This window comes from Bacillus rossius, chromosome 7 (assembly GCF_032445375.1).
Source record: "Bacillus rossius redtenbacheri isolate Brsri chromosome 7, Brsri_v3, whole genome shotgun sequence".
Lineage (NCBI taxonomy): Eukaryota > Metazoa > Arthropoda > Insecta > Phasmatodea > Bacillidae > Bacillus > Bacillus rossius.
The window spans coordinates 47,539,192-47,556,659 of record NC_086335.1 but is presented as its reverse complement, the minus strand read 5'-3'; the positions used below and the strand labels follow the sequence as shown (position 1 = coordinate 47,556,659).

Genomic DNA, 17,468 nt, shown 5'->3' with positions numbered 1-17,468 from the left:
CATTGGGGATTTAAACCCAGATCCCTGTAACACACCCAGAAGTTGGCTGATACATCCGGCCAGCTATGCCTTGAGTCGAACTTGATGAAATGGTAAATGATTAATAAGAGAGATCAGTCTGTTCGAAAATCAAATGATTCTGCTGTGCCAATTTTTGTTGTTGCCACCGATTTCAAATTAATGAATTCACGTTGTACTCTGCTAAATGTATGATTTGATAATAACTATTTTCATCATTATATCTGAAGTTGTATCTCAGTGAAATTTATTACTATTAATACATTAATGTATGTTGTTTGTATTTTTAGTTTTTTTTTTTCTTTCTATTATTTTCAGTGTTGATCTGTATACAAGTGTGTTTCTGTTAGTTTATTTCATCACTGACTTCACTTAAATTTTTTGTTCTTATTGTTTATGAATACCCGTTTATCTTCATTCCTCTCCAAATTACCTTTTGCGTAACCCTGTTATTATTTTAAAATATTGTGCTTTATAGCTTCTTTCTCTCTAGCATATTTTTGTAATCCTTGCAAAGATTCTCTACACAATTGCATGTTCTGTGTGTGTTTGAACCTTTAAAGTTTACTTCTACGGATGGTTTTTTTTTTTTTTAATCTAATGTTGCATCTTTGTGATTTGTGTCCTTATACTTGTGTGTTACTGGTCAGTGTGACATTTTCTGTTCATGAATGTTAAAAATGCAATTGATAATTGCTGAATGTGTTGTGGGCCACTATCAAAGATGACTGTAATCTGTTGTCTTAAAGTCCATGACTTTTGCATGCAAGATGTTGGCTTGTTTGTGACACCATTGCCTGCTTCAGATATGTGGAATGAGCATTTAAATGTGTTGACACAGTATTTTCCAAGAATGTTTTGATGTGTATGTTAATGTTGTTTCCTCGTAATGTTTCACAGTCCATGGGTGGGACAAATTTGCTTTTAAAGTGTGGAATGTGGCCAATGTGGCAGCCCTGTCTCTGTGAACGCTGATAGAAAAACTGTGTGCCGACAAAGAACACTACACAGAATTAAGGCTTCTAAATGTTATTGCTGTACCTGTATAATAAGTCAATAAACATATATCAGGCACACAGCAATTCTAGACACCCCTACAAATGCATATAGCATATTAGTATGCGATTGATTATTCAAAATTTTTGTCTGGTGTGATGGCCCAATGTTTTGTTTCAAGGACATTGAGTTAGAATTAAAATCATTGCTTATATTTTTTTGTGGTGAAAACTCTTATCCTTTATATATTGAAACAGACTCAAGTGATTTAAGTGATTGTTTGACACAGCTTTTTAATCTGGACTCTGGCTTTCTTTCTTCTGCATTTAATGCTCAGTTACCTTGAAGCCCACTTTCTAACTTGGCCATACCTGTAGTTTGGTTTTACATTATTTTTCTTTCAATGCATTGTTGCAAAAGTATATTTAAAAACTGGCTTAAGTTTTTTCACTGTGTACTAAATCCCAGCTGCAGTTATTTCTTGGGCCACTCTTGAATCCTGTGTGGCAGCCGTAAAATTATGACATTTCATTTCGGGAGAGACAATTCAGTCCTGCATTTTACATAACTTTCTTTTTTTTTGTGAAGGGACTAAAAAATGTTGACTTGCTTACAAACAAATATTTTTTAAAGGATCAGATAGTGTGTGTTTGTTTGTAAGTTAATTGCAGAATCATTCAACTTACCATGTTTTCTCGCATAATCGTCACACATTTTATTCTAAAAAAATCAAGTTTGAAAAGTAGGGGTGCAAAGATTATGCGGAAAAAATTTCTTTTTGTTAGATAAAGTATTCATAAAAACAAAACCCATTCATGGAAAGTACGTTTATTTACAAAGTGAAGTATAAAAGAGCACGCCAAACAATTTAATTTAATAAGTCATGCAACAAAAACCTTTCTTCATCTTTAAATAGAAAAACAATATCTGTGATCCAAATGCAAGCCGAACGAACACGTAACTACCGTAGTAAACACCACGAGAGTGCGGGATATCAAATGTAGTTAACTCTGTTCTGGATAGAGAGCGTGCATTGCATGCAATCGGCAAGATATCAATATTTGACTATGTGTGCGCGTTCTATACGGGAAGCAACATAATCAAACAGTAATGATTGTAACGAGCGCTGACTACATTTTTTAAGCGATACACCGCGGCGATGCAGACGAACAGATGAAGGTTATAACGTTTAAAAAATCTTTAAAAGAAAATTTACACTTCAGACAGTTTCGTATTTCCATTATTGAAATAAGTATGCGGTAATTTCTGAATAAATATTATATTTATACTTTAAAATGGATCGTTTTATACGGGAAAGATACCTACACAAAGCGCTCAGCATCTAATAGCGGTACCAAAAACATCATGCGACGTTTGCGCTGGAGTTTTTTTTATCCAAATTTTGACGCCCTAAAATATGGGTGCGACGATTATGCGATAAAAGAGGGTAAGTGGGATTGCTCTAAGAAGGCTTTTTTATATTTGAGGATTACCCCATTACAATAGTCCATTAATTAATGAAGTAAATATATGGGAACTATGTTGTACAATCATTTTTAGATTAAATAAAAAATAAAAATTCGTTTTGTTGAGCATTTGCATGAACATTGTGATTTTATGCTGTTGTGTACGTGCCATAAACGTGAGCATGAAATAATTGTGGTGTGTGTATGTGTAAGTGTGTGTTTTGACTCGCATTATACTGGGAAAACCCTAATATCTGGCTTCTGAGACAGTCAAATACATGTAAAATATTATCCATTGTTTGTGGTAACCTTAAACTGGATAGCCTCAAGGCTACTCAATTTTGTCTTGTGATGTTACAAAGCAGATTGTAGATTAATGCTCTCTAATATATCATCAGATATAAAAAAAAATTTATTATTATGCACACCCTGCTAAAACTTATTTTCATGTTTTTGAATGGAATTATTCTTTACTAACCATTATCAACTTACTATTGTCACCACATTTTTAAATTCATTTTGTTATAAATCTTATAATGTTTGCACTTTAGAAATAAAAGTATCATTATTTGATTGAAAAAAATACACCACTTTTATGTCACCCGCAGTATAGAAGCTTTCGTAATAATGTGAGTTTCTGAGCTACATAAGGTAAATTTTTAAGAAATTTTTTTTAAAAAGTTTCAAAAAAAATGAGATCATAACTTTTTTTTGTAATCATAGTTTGTTACTTTTATTTTTATCTTCTACAAGCAAAAACCACAAACTATATTGGTCATGGGAAATAGTCTCATGCTCTCATGGAGACTTTGTAATTAAGGGCAATTTAATTTTCTCTTTTAAGTAAAGCATTCAATTATATCAAGTTTCACAAATCCAGCCGTTGCACATAGGGGTATTGGACTAATCTAGCGGGACAAAATTATTTATCGCTCTTAAACGTTTGGAAAATAATCTATAATTCATAAAAACTTGTATGCAAAAGTATCTTCACTTCTAATTTCCAGCAATGCAATGTAGCAAAGGGCAAAAGCGTAAACAAATGGCGAAAGAAAATGAAAAATTCTTGTAAATAAAATTTATATAGGCTAATCATTACAGTGGTCAAATATATACATATCTACTAACTAAATTAAAATAAAAAATTATAATAATAGTTTAAAACTAAAAATATAAATATTAAATGGAAAAAGCCTTAACTTTCTTCACACATCAAGATTTCCAATGTTTCCTTCATAAAAGAATTTCGTTTTTTCTTGATCATTGTTCGCCTTGATGCAAGCAGGGGATCAGATGTTAACAACAGCCTATTTAAAATATCTGTATTACTGTCTACTCTATTAAATTTCCTTGCGAAATTTTGTCTGTGTGAACGGAAATGCTTATTTCTGGCTTCTGCTGCCTCTTCAGACAATAGGCAAAAGGGCATTCTCTATTATTATAGAACCATGTATCAATAGTTTATGCATGGCAGGCGTCATGTTATGCCTACCGTACAGTTCAATATAAAGTTCTGCAGTCTCTCTAGTAAATTTTTGAAATTTTATCACATCTATTTTGTAACCGCTTGAAATGCATTCAAGAATCACTTTTATACTTTTTGAATGAAAGTAACATTCAGGCCTGTTATTTCAGCTGCCAACTCAGGGTCTTCAAAAAATCGTCGACTTGTATTTCCGTCATTAGTGTTCCCGGATCCAGCTTTGGGAAAATCTACGCGGAGAACTAACTTGCTTTAAAATTCGTCTTGAATTCTTTCTTTGTTCTTTTAAAAGTTTGTCTGCTTAAGATTTATCGGGTAAATATTGCACGCCAAGTTTGTAAGCAGTATGCAGTAAGCTTTCAAATAGCCGAATCCTGGCGTGTAAAATAGACAAACCGATTTTCAACGAATCTACATTAATCTCACTTGATTTATTCAAATCGTTGAAATCTTTAGATGTAGCTCCACATATATAACATCTAATTGTATATTTTGTGCCTGTTGCCACATTGCACACTTTTGAGTCTATCATTGTTAGCATCATCTTGTTTTATACAATATATGGTCTTCAACCAATTGTTACTGTTGGTTCCAATTTATTTGCCGCACTTTCCACATAACTGATTTCTTCCTTCGTTATGTAAACTGTCTCCTTTACAAAGCGCATACGGATAGGTCTACAGTAGCGCGGTGACGATGGAGTTGCGTTCTGCCACAATATTTTATTTTCCGTTCAATTTACTATACGCAGAGGCACAAAAGAACTTTGAAAAATGTGTGAGTCGCATCCGCTATCATTTTCAAACTTTTGCTTGAGCTGAGCCTGTTGTGAGCCATCACACCCCCGGAAAGTATTTTCACTATCGTCAAGGGTTTTCAAAACTTCTTCTAAATGTAAAAGTAATCTTTAGTCTGTGTGGTTCACAACACCTTGTAAATTCACTTCGGCCCAGGTTTCAGTTATGTTGAAAGATTCATCGGAAGGATATCAATGTTTTTTATATTGCTGAAACACTGAGTAGCAGGGAAGATTTCCTGGTGTTTGTCTGATTCTGTCATATTGCGTCCCTGACAAATCAGCATCTACAAACATTGCTAGTGCTTTCTCCGGACAAACTTGCTTGGCATGTGCCTTGTCACACTCAATTGAATTCCTGTACTCCTTAGCACGATCCTTACTTTCTGAAATCTCTTTCAGTATATTTGACGCACATCTATTTCCTTGGGCTCTCAATTCCATTTCAGCTGCATAGATAATTTTCTCAGGGCTATCAGACAAACGTATACCCTCAGTCTTGCATCTTTTGCTTCGCTCACTAATGTCTTGAAAGGATTTTGTTGGTCTACCAGGTCTTCTTCTTGCCACTAATACAGGTAATTTAAACACTCCACTCAACCACTTTTCATTGTTTTTTTTACAAATAAATCACTTCTGTAATTTGCTGTTACCCAGGGATTTTTTATTTATGATCTCAATCGTGATAAATTACGCTTTATTTCCATAACTTGTTCTTCAGTATAAGTTTTATGTGAAACCAAGTAATCTTCGATGTATTCTAATTAACCATTAAAATTGAGATGATTTTGTGATCTCATCATGTCAAATATTACCTTACGAGTCATCAAACTATTTCCAGAAGGTCCTGAAATAATAGAAATAAAATGTATTTTTTTCACATTTTCATAATATAAATTTGAAATCACTCTACATTGAGGAGTAGGAATTAGTTGGAACCAATAAATACATTTCTTAAAAGTATAACTACTATATTTTGAGAATATATAAGCATCATAACCGGGAAATGCCCGGCAGTATAACAAAAAGGCTCCCAAAACTACTATTTTGGATAAAAATAACTGAATTTAAAAGCCTGTTTTAAAAGTCAAAAAGAAAAAAAGTGGTGTATAAAATTATAATATTTGGACTAAAAAAACAAAGTTACTTACCAGGAGTTTCAGAATCCATAACCAGAATTCATCTTTTCACAATAGAACATAAAATAATAAATACTTAAATATTGAGTTTTAAAGCACGAACATCGAGTATACACAACCACTGCGAGCAATACCTGAGTTCCGACTGACACTATCATCTGTAAAATGGTGTGGGTAAAATGAAAACAACGTGGTTAGGTCGCCCAACTACTTAGCTTTTATAGGAAACGTTTTTTTTTACCTGAGTGCAATTCTGAGAATTCGGCTTTTGGCCAGCTAAATTTAAGAAATACCCCTATGTGCGTTGTTTGAATTTCGTACATTTGATTTCCTCTCATTCACTAAACACCATCTCATGTTTCACATTCCACTGGGCTGTGTTTTTGTTTCTTACAAATTTGTACAAGTTTATTTCAAACCACTGATTACACAAATAACTACATTTATTAAAAATTATGAAAACATTTTGAATTCCTTACATTTGCTAGAGAAATACATTATCTATAAATCTTTACAAATCTTGTATAATCTATGTAAAAAAAATTGCAGCTAGTAAATAAAATAAGATGAAAAGTGTGTTAAAAATTTTAAATAAATCAAAGTGGTGGTAGATATTAGGTATTAAAAAAATGGTGCTGCACTTTAACAGATGTCAAATGGAATTTGTGTTTTTGAGTTACCATTTCTTGTAAATATGGTAGATTATAATAAGAGGACTATTCTTGGAACACATACATGATGTTCAGTGATGAAACGTTTTTGCTATTAATCTTATATATAATTTTTTTAGACTGTTTTTCTGTCGGTCTGCGAGATCTTCCTTATTCCTTTATCAAATTCCATGATTTACCCCTCATTTTAAAGCTTCTCTTATATTTATTCTTTACACACTTCATATCCATGGCTGTTTTGCAGGAGAAATTTATTTTGAGATTTACTTTTTGTGATCTTGATAATGGTGCAAATATGCAAATATTTTGTGTAATATAAGCCGAAAGGGGCTATAATTTTTTATTTGTATAAACCAAATTTTCCAAATATTTCTTCAAACAAGCATACTGTTTTTAATTTTTTTTTCAAACATATTGACAAATCATTTTAACTTGTATTGCTCACATGTACAGAAGATAACATAGTACCAAGTAATAATTAAATTTTTTAGTGTGGTTCTTTTGCTATAGTCATAGTTATTTGAGGAGAGAGTCACATTGAAATCAGGATGTAATCCCACGATGATCAGTACTACCGCAGATACTTGTTAGTGCTGGGGCATGTGGCGTAGGTTGTGGCAGTGCTGTACAGGTGTGGGTTGTGCATGCTCTTGTCCACTTTCTGGCCTCTTGCGCACTGCACCACTGTGTTCTCCTTCTTCTTGTTTCTTGCAGCTGAACCAGAAACAAATTATCCCTCCTTACATACCTCCCTTGGAGTCCGAGATAGATTTGGAAAATTTTGATCCCCAGTTCACAATGGAGCCTGTCCAGCTCACGCCGGATGATACGTAAGTCACCGATCGCCGTGATGCTGCCTCCATTGTTCTTCTTTTTGCATTTTGGTTTTGTTTGTTTATGTTTTTTAATTTTTTTTTTTTTTTTTAACCAGGCCTTTGAAGAATGTAATTTATGCTGGTGTTTGCTTCTCCGTCAAAGTTTGAAGACAGAGAAATTGCAAAAAATATAAGTCTGTTTAAAAACTGTCATTTCAAACTATTAGTCTGAATCTTTCTCAAAATTTACATGTATTTCCATTTTGAGAATTGTAGAATGAAGTGTCTCTTAAGATTTAAATTGATTTGTGCATCACCTATGTACTTTGAGGCATATCTTCCACAACTTCATTCATAGCAAAGGTTGAATCTGAACACATGATCACATTTATTGAACCAGAAACATTCTGACCCTTTGAATAAAATTACTAAAGAGATTTTTGGGGATCATCTCTCTATCATATTTTAGTTTTTCTTGTTCTTGTCATGTGTTTCAAACTCCTTTACAATAATAATTTTGAATGTATGCAGTAACAGTACCACGAACGTGAAACTTTGAAATTGATGACCAGCAGCAAACGTCAGCATGCCAGCACAGTTACATTGCTCAAGGGGCCCCTAGAACGCCAGGCCGGACCCAGGACTCGCGAGCCGTAGTTTAGCCACAGCCGCTGTGTGTGTTTGTCCGTCCGCCCTGCATCCCGCCCCCCCGAGTAGTTCATATCGCTGGTTGGTCCGCAGCTTGAGCAGAAGCAGGTCGCTCCCCCGTACAAACCGCGGCTCGAGTCCGACCGGGACCTCGCGAACTTCCCGCCAGAGTTCACCGACGAGCCGGTGCACCTCACGCCGGACGACACGTGAGTATTGGCCGGCCCTTTGCGCTTCGCTTCACGACCAGTCGGGAGCTGCTGCAGTCTGCCTGCCTGCCTGCCTGCCTTGCTGCAAGTGCAATCAGAATAAGATGCCTGCCGTTCATAGCCAGGATCACTTTAATTTGTGATATTCACTTTATTTTATTCAAAAATAATATGACTTCAAGCTTTTGTCTTAAAATTTGGAGAAAAAATAATAATTTGAATACCATATTATTTAATTTTATAAGAAAAAGCTCATTTTTAATTTTAATATAACTGATTTGAGCCCAAAACACTTTTTTCTGTTGATGATTTTGTTATTTTTAACTCTTTACATTGATTTGATGGATTCATTGCCCTCCAAATAGGGCCCTTGGTGGCTGTGATCGCTTTTCTGTAGCACTCATGTGGGTCATGGGTGCTGTCCCAACTTCCTGGCATGATTAAAAGTAGGAACCTAAGTGGTTCATAATCCTATCACTTTGCCTTTATGCATAACTTTGCAATGTTAATCCTTTAACAAAAACTCTACAAATATTAGATTGAAAAATGAAGGGAGATAAGCAGTTTTAGTTAAAAAGCACAGTTAGATTTTTTAAATTTTTTTTTAATTAATGCGGGAAACAGAAAACTTTACCCTTAACTCGTAGATGAGTGTTGGTATATTGCATTGCTTTTGTCATCACTAGAGACAGAAAATTTTCATGAATCACAAAATCCAACCTGCTTGGAGCCAAACCAAATTTAACTAACTTCTGCACAAGGCAGATGGAGTAAAATTGTAAACTATCAAATGCATAGCGATTGCATCAGCTGTCTGGAAAGCGTAGGCCAAATTAAATTGGCTTAAGTTTATCATAATATTAATGAGCTTCCAACTAAAAGGATTGCAAACTTAAGTTATGAAAGTAAATTTTATGAGATGTTGTCCTATACCTTGAGTAAACCATTTATATTTACAATATTTCTGAAACACTACACCGTGTAGTGTTTACCGTAATCATACAACCGAAATTTATCAAATTGGCTATACATATTCCTACCAAATGACATGTTTCTCAACTCAAAAGGTGAAAATTAAAATAAAAAAATCTCTATTCCAGAAATGGTGACAATTAGCTCATACATTTGTTATAATCCTTGGTTATTGTTGGTTCTTCGTGGAGCCATGTAAATAGCATTTTAGTTCAGTGACATTATGAACACACATCTGCAAATTTCCTCTCGAATTGGAAACCTTCATTTACATTTTTTGTTTTTTTCGTTTTGTTATCAAGTCACAATGTCTGGTGCATTAGTCAGCGATGCTGTTTTGGTTGTGGTTTGTTCATCCATACATTTATGTAAATGACAAGCAATAAAATTCATTTATTTATACATAAGCGTAAACAAATTTAATTTTAAAAAACTGACTTATTAAATGTGTTCAATTCATATTATCAAAATATAGTGCTGGTTACACTTATAATTTAATTCTTGTGCATCAGATCTTTAATTTTTTTACATGGCATCTTAAAGACAGGAATTACCATACTTTGTCTTCTCATGTTCTCACACCTAGCTGTGAAGTCGATGTCATAGTACAGAATGTGCCAATCCAAAGAATGCCGGACAAAAGAGCATTGACTCTACACTATTTGTACCATATATATGGTATTATTCATACCAAATGTAATAATTTTTGCTAGATTAGCTTATGAAATTATGGTTGTTTTTAATGTAAAATAATATTTACCTCCTTGGGGTTAGAATTTTGTAATATTACACGTACCGCTACTTAAAACAACCTGTCGTACAAGATAAGTAGCAGATTCAAACTCTTTAGACTTGCATAGATTTCTTTTCTTATAACATGCTGGAAAATATGGCAGTTGATATATTGTTTGAATTCTGTATGAAGACCAGAACCTTTATAGAATCCCCTCTATCTCATTTGATAACATTTACAAGAGAATATTACATTGAGTTAAAAAATTGCTGGGTTAATTGTTTTAATCAATCTTAGAAAACCAATTCATTTAATAATATTTAATAATTGCAGCTTTGCTATATCTTGATCATAAATTAATTTCAAATCGAAATTGAATCTTTAATAATAAACAAATAATAAGTTTATTAATGGTTGTAATTTTTTTCCCTAAACAAACTATTCTATTTCATTAATGCTTTTTATTCACCAAGTGAAAAATGTTTGACAACACCCTGGAAAAACTATTTTGTAGCAGATTTTATGGTTTTTCATTATAAAATAAAATTTCCTACCATTCTTTGTGTAAACAATAAATTCTAACCTTTAAATTACTAAGTATTTTGTTATAAATGAACATTGGCACAGTTTTACACATCTTATTCTGATTGCTGATACGTTAAAAGCTTGGAGAACGCACACAGCGCTTAGTTTTAACATAAAATTACAATGTCCATATTTTTGTATTGTTTCTGCATGTTTTTAAACTAATGTTTGTGTTATACATAGGCAAAAGCAGGTATATCATTGCTACATTTAAACTTTAGTTCTGATTAGAAAAAAATTAGTTTTAAGTAGGCTTGCCATACGTCCCGGTTTGACCGGGACAGTCCCGGTTTGAAGCTGTTGTCCCGGTGTCCAAGCCGGTTTTGTCCGTGTCCCGGTCAGTGGCAATTAACAGCCAAAAAATGTATTTAAAAAATGAAAACAGGTTACCAGCCAATATACGCAGCTCTTTAATCACTTCTCTGTTCAAGGTGTCAACTTTCCAAATCTTGGCAGGGTTTTAGAATATATATGTTTTGTTTGCCAGGTACATCGGCAATTGTAGAAAGAAAAATTTTCATTAATGAACAACGTTTTGGGGAGACGACAGGGATTTTTTTTTGTTAACATGCAAAGTAAATTTGCATCCCTATTGCTCAGACTTTTATGAACTAATTAAAAGTAAAAAGTACATGTTAAAAGAATTAACTTCAAGCCAATTGTATGAACTGTTTGGAATGGGGAAATAACTTTTTTTTGTTTTATTAACATATTAATACTAATTATAATGTAAATAATTTTAATGTAAAACATAATACAAAAAAGTTGTCCGAAAAATGTGTTTATCTTTATGGGATTTTCAAGGTTTGATTTTTAACATAATTTTTCCCAGGGGCTGTCCCCCCCTCCCCGGTCAATCCGCTGTCCCGGTTTGGCTCGGAGAAGTTATGGCAAGCCTAGTTTTAAGTGACCTTTTGTTAGAGATTGCATAATACATAATTATGTAAGTAGATATTTATTGTAGATTTGAATAACATAGTAAAAATGTTGCATTTTGCATGTTCAAACAGTAATAAACAATGTTATACAAGTTTGGCTACCCGAGTCGTTTCCTAACACTATGTTTGTCGTAATTTAGAAGTATAATATTAAGAAATTTTTTAATAATGAATTAATAATTGTTATAATAATTTACCAATCAGATTATTTTGTTTGTTAATTTGTGTAATTTAAAATGATTTCACATCCAAAGGACACACTATAATAAGGTTGACTTACAATTATGATCATAGGTGAATCACTATGTTTTATTAAAAACATGAATGTTATTTCATGTTTTGTGTTATTATATTTTAAACATATTATTCCATGAGCCCTTTATAAATATGTGAAGAAAAGCCAGTTTGGTGGGAAAATAAAAACCATATGTGTACTATTAATTATTCATTAAGCTGCAGTCATTCACTAGCAGTTCCATGCAGTTATACACGTATGATAAGTGGAGTCCTGTCCTTAAGCCTTTGAAAATACCATGGGACATAAAGCCTTACTGTTACTCTTCCTCCCCCCTTTCATCCTTTGGAATAAAATGCATATGGTTTTCAAGTGAGAAATATCATTCCAAGAAGATTTTTTTCTTCAAAATTTCCCTGCTGCGAGTTTAGAAACCTGGGTTAAGTTGGTGGTAACGAAATTGGTCAGAGAATACCAGGAAAAATTATGAAAATTACAATTTCTTGAAGTTTTTCTTATATAATGATAGGTAAATATACGTAGGTCTTGCAAAGCACATTCACTCGCTAATTTTAAAGGCGGCGTAAAACCTGCACGCTTGGAATGGACCATTAAGAGGCCATGTCACAAATTTGCGCTCCTATCTATATCAATGTTATTTTAAAAGGCAGTTTTTCTCAAAGTCTATAAGAGGTAGGGGTCAGAAATTTTGCCTACTGAAAGTATACAATACATTTAACATAACCGCTTTTTTCAAATTTAGTTATCATATCATATATTATTTCTGTGATGAAAAAAATATAATCAATATTTTGATTTGTCCAGATACAGTGAAATTTTGCTTATATTTATAATTATTTAGCAAAAACTGAAAAGGCCATTGAAATGTATTGTACATTACCTTCCGATCAGTGTCTTCATGATCATGATGGGTTTAAAAACCTGGTTGTAATCAAGTCTTTAACTATTTCATGACAACATTTATACTTAATAATTTGGAGATAGGCCTTTTCTATCCTAAGCCCCTGAGCTTTTACTATCTGGTCTGGCGACCGACCTGACACTCTTCAACCACCCCAAGGGTCTCCGATTGCACATCCGATAAAAAAAAAGCTGTTCGTTCATTTGTTTTTGTGTCACAGACTTCACACATTTATGCCAAGGGAATATTCCGCTGATGTGATGCCATACGAATGTATTATTCGCGACCATACAACTTTTTTGTTTGTCATCGGGAAGAAATGTTCATTTTGAATTGAGCATTTTTAAATGTCAGCGTAGAATATGCTTATCTGCCCATTTTGTTTCTTCCCATAATAATGAGTAAAGTTAACATTGTCATAGACATTTTAATATATTCGTTTGCCGTCCAAGTAAAACTGTCACACTATATCACACGTAAATATATATTTTACTAATTTGTTAGTTGTCATTTTATTTAAGTTAAAAATAACAGTATTCAAAAACTATTACTTAATAGTCCAGAAAAGAGATTGAGTTATTATTCATTTAATAGGGGTTTAAAATATGGTACTACATACATATTATATATATTATACATATTATATATATTATACATATATTATCTTGTTGTCTTATTTGTAACTTTACTGGAAGAATGGCATTTGGTATGTATGTCAACTCACAATGAAAATACTTCAGAAGTACTCAACAGTGAACAACCTAGGCCCTATACTAATTTCATTATGTTCATGGAAATATAATTGAAATTACTAATAATGAACTGTATGTGTTTCACGTAGAGATATCGTACGAACTGTATGTGGTACAGACCAACATTTGCTAAGGCTCTGAAAATACTTAATTTCAGTTAATGTGTGGAGAATATTAAAAGTTAGAAATAATGATATATATAAAACAATGCAAAGTTATCAGCATAAAAATAGAAGTTATTTTTACGTAGCGCCTATTGGAATGAATATTTTGTGTTGAATTATGTGGCATGATTAATATTCTCTTATGGTATGTGTGTTTTGTTAAAATCTTATAAAACATAACTTACTGTTGAAGGATTTTCATTTATTTTTTTTGTTATGATCTTATTTAAACAAGTTTTAATTATATTACACATGTCTATTTTAAAAGCATTTTAATGTATACTTATAGAATTGTAATAGGCTTTATACGGACTCTCAAAATGCATGTGAGTATCTATAATTATCTACATCACCATTATGGCCGTTTCACAAGATCAAATATTTATTGAATTCAATCAGTTGCATTCATTGTACATGATTTTCAATTTGTACATTGAATTCAATACAAATTGAAGATGTTATTCAACTAAGCTTATTAACTTATAAGTATTTTGTTTGTCCAGTACATAAAAGTAAAAGATTCTTTATTATTTAAATAATGAGCATCTATAAGCAATAACGTTTTCTAAATATTTACATAAACATAATGAAATCTAATTTTTCAATACTTTATATCTACGATCACATCAACGGCAGTATTATGTAATCAATGAGGTAATGAAATATCTTTAAAATATATTTTCTCCTCTGTAAAGTAAATTTGTGATACAGCCCTCTTAATGTTAGTCTAGTGAGTTATTTCGTCTTCTAATATGCTACAGCAATATATAAAACTAAGTTTTGTTAGTGTTTTAGTCTTTTGTAATGTCAAAGTGTAATGTAATCAATTCATTTTTTTTTGTAAATTCTTATTCAAAAAAATACATAATAAGATAAATAGTAATATTTGTAAATTTAGATTCTTTGAAACAACATCGATAAGAGGTTCTCCTACCTCTGTTAAACTGTATGATGGTGCATTGTAAAAAATTAGGTAGTCTGACTTAATTGAGATTGTATTTAGATTGTGTGTAATGCATATGCAATATCTAAGCATAAGAATTTATGTTATTATCCTTTTAAAACGTTACACTATGAATTTCGTAAACTTCTTAATGTCAACTAACATTATTTTTCACGGAATATTACATCCAGATAAAGAATAATTACCACATGTTTGAAGATGAATTGTATTCCGATACATTTAAAGTATTAAAATTTTTAGATACGACTCATACTACAGTTTTAAATGTGAGATTTCTTGATTCTGAATCCCTGCATCCGCAATTTCCTAGTGAGCCGCCGGTCAGATTGTCATCCTCTCAGATTGTCAAGGAACCAGATACATTTTTCGTCGAGTAATCTGGCGGTATAGTAGCTTTATCACGCGCTGCGGTTACAGTTACTTCGGTTGAATAAGCCACTAAATCTCACTGTTAAAAGAGAGAACTTCTATACCAGAATATTGGAAATAAAAATTTACTGACACGGCCTCTTAACCACTTGGTTGCCAGCCAGTGCTTGTGAACATAAATCATGCCAGGGATTGGGATCAAACCTGTGGTTCACAACACCGAGAACCTGCTGAAAACAATAAGTGAAACGTGATAATCAACCGAGCCGAAGCAATTTCTCCAAAATAAACTTGAGTGATTCAGCATATGAATGTATGTATGTATGTGACTTTGCCCACCGATAACTTTTGAACTGTTGATTAGATCTTGATAAAATTTGGTAGGTAGTCATATAGGGCCAATAGAATTTTATTTAAAGTTCATATATATATATATAGCTAAATTTGTCAATGGTTTGTTGATATCGTCCCTTAACAGCCAGAAGGGCCAACATCACACTTTTTTAAAAATTGAGGTTTTGTTATGGCAGTAATCATGGCCGTTCGTAGTATGTCCTGGCATATCACAGAAAATTGTATATTTATATTAAATAAAAAAGCATCTTTGTAAATACACCATAAATTATTTATATTTTCTAAATAGGATTTTTTAAATGTTTTAATTTGATCCTGAACAATTTGACATTTGTGATGTTGGCCCTTCTGGCTGTTAAGGGACAATATATTGTTGTCAAAGATGGAACGAAAAATTTCAAAGTGAAACAAGTGGGGTATGTTATGAAAGTTCTTTATACATTTCAGAACTATTTATTTATTTTTATTTAGTCTAAATAACCCAAAATATAGTCCATTTAATTTAGTATGCTGCAATCGATACTAGATGGGGTTAAAATTTACAAAGTCAAGTAACAGTCAGGTTATAGGGTATCATTAAAGATGTTTTGGGGTATCATTATTAAGTTTATATTTACACATTTACTTCTAAAACTACTTTAAAAAAATAATTAAAGCTCATTGTAGTACAAAATTCAAAACTAGATGTCTCTAGGAAAAATATCAAATGCTGAATCGTGTTGACGATAAAGCTTGTCGAATTTGTGTTAACTTTCAAAAATTTTGCTCAATTATCTAAGTTTTGTATTATTTAGTCAATATGTTTTTGACTGCATTGTAATTATTATTTGTTAGTAGTGAGGTTAAAATTTACAATGTAAAATAATATTCAGGTTATGGGGTATCATTTAAAAGGTTTAAGGTTATTTGGTAATGTTTGGTCAGTACGTAGCTAACTAAAAACTGAACATCGTAAGGTCTCAATTCTGAAAAAACTACTCATGCGTTGCACATCGATGATGTGTGCCTAGTGCTGACAATGCTGTGCTTTCGAGTGTCTCTTTGCTGTCTTCCTCGTGTACCCACAATTTGATGTTGTCTTTCTTCCCATTATTATTACTTATATATTATATATATATACTTATATAATACTAATATATATATACTTATATATAATATAAACTTATATAATATTATTACTTAGATATTACTTTAATGTTGTCAGAAGAAAAAATTCATACTGAGCATTGTGTGAATTTCAACCTGGGTCCTCTGGAATGTGAGTCTAGAGTTTTAGATTATAAAACATAAATTTCCATTTTATTGTTAAAGTATTCAAACAATTCAAAAGTATCACAGGTTGATAAGCAAAATGAAAGAAAAAAAATTCCAAGGAAATGTTGTACAAATTTTTTTCAAACGTGATTGAAGTTAACAAGCCTTGCAGAAAAATATTTTTATGTGCTTAAAAAAAATCTATAGCCTACATTATGCAACTTATTGCCTCTATGCAAAATTTTTACTATTGATTAATGATTGTATTCATTGAAGGATATATTTTTTTGATATTTGGTTCATTAAAAATACATTAGAAATTGATCCACCCAGTAAAAAAAATGGCAGTTTGTGAATGAAATAATTTGATGCACTATATACATAATTTTGCTAGTTATAATTTTTTGTTGGTCGTGGTCATGGCATAAATTACCCTCTCATAATGAAACAGTATAACATAATTTAATAATTCAAATTACGTCAAACTAGGGTGCACTCGTGTCCACAGACGATGTACTTATATTAATATTTTTAAAAAAAGTCTGTCCTGGGGTTTTAACAATGTCTGCTGAGAACATAAGATCCTTGGACGTAAAAAAATTAATGTTACACTGCTTGTTAAATTACATTTAGATGTGTGTGGTGCTGGCTCTATCGCCTGTCCCCCCCCCCCTCCCCTTTCGTGTTACCTCAGGGTGGGTGGTGCGCTATTCTATTCAAACAGCACGTCATACACACACGTCACTCGCAGTAGGGTTAAAAGAGGGGTGGGGTTGCAGCATGGAGTCACATCGGGCCTCGCGACAGTGTCGCTCTCTTTGCAACGTGGAATGCCACATAGTTTGAAAAGGGAATCCATCTGTAATTTATCAAGTCACAATATTTTTATTTTTTTCCCCGCCATCCTAGCACTGCCTTGAGCATGCATGCGTCCGTAATTGCGTCTTGCACTAAGGCAGGCACGGTGTCCTCGAGACCTGGACGT

General features: G+C 32.6%; 1 protein-coding gene across 12 annotated transcripts in view; it reads left to right on the top strand.

Annotated features, from left to right (window-relative positions):
* The window catches only part of LOC134533970 (atypical protein kinase C), a 391,849-nt gene that overhangs the window by 340,555 nt on the left and 33,826 nt on the right, over nucleotides 1-17,468 (top strand). For 3 of the 12 annotated variants that reach the window (XM_063371822.1, XM_063371829.1, XM_063371819.1), the window contains one exon: nucleotides 7,284-7,399. The exons of 6 other annotated variants lie outside the window; for them this stretch is intronic. In XM_063371822.1, the coding sequence (XP_063227892.1) occupies nucleotides 7,284-7,399 (116 nt within the window). Of the gene's footprint in view, nucleotides 1-7,283; nucleotides 7,400-8,125; nucleotides 8,242-17,468 lie in introns of all 12 variants that reach the window. 3 more of the 12 variants (XM_063371821.1, XM_063371828.1, XM_063371820.1) reach the window with 1 other exon arrangement.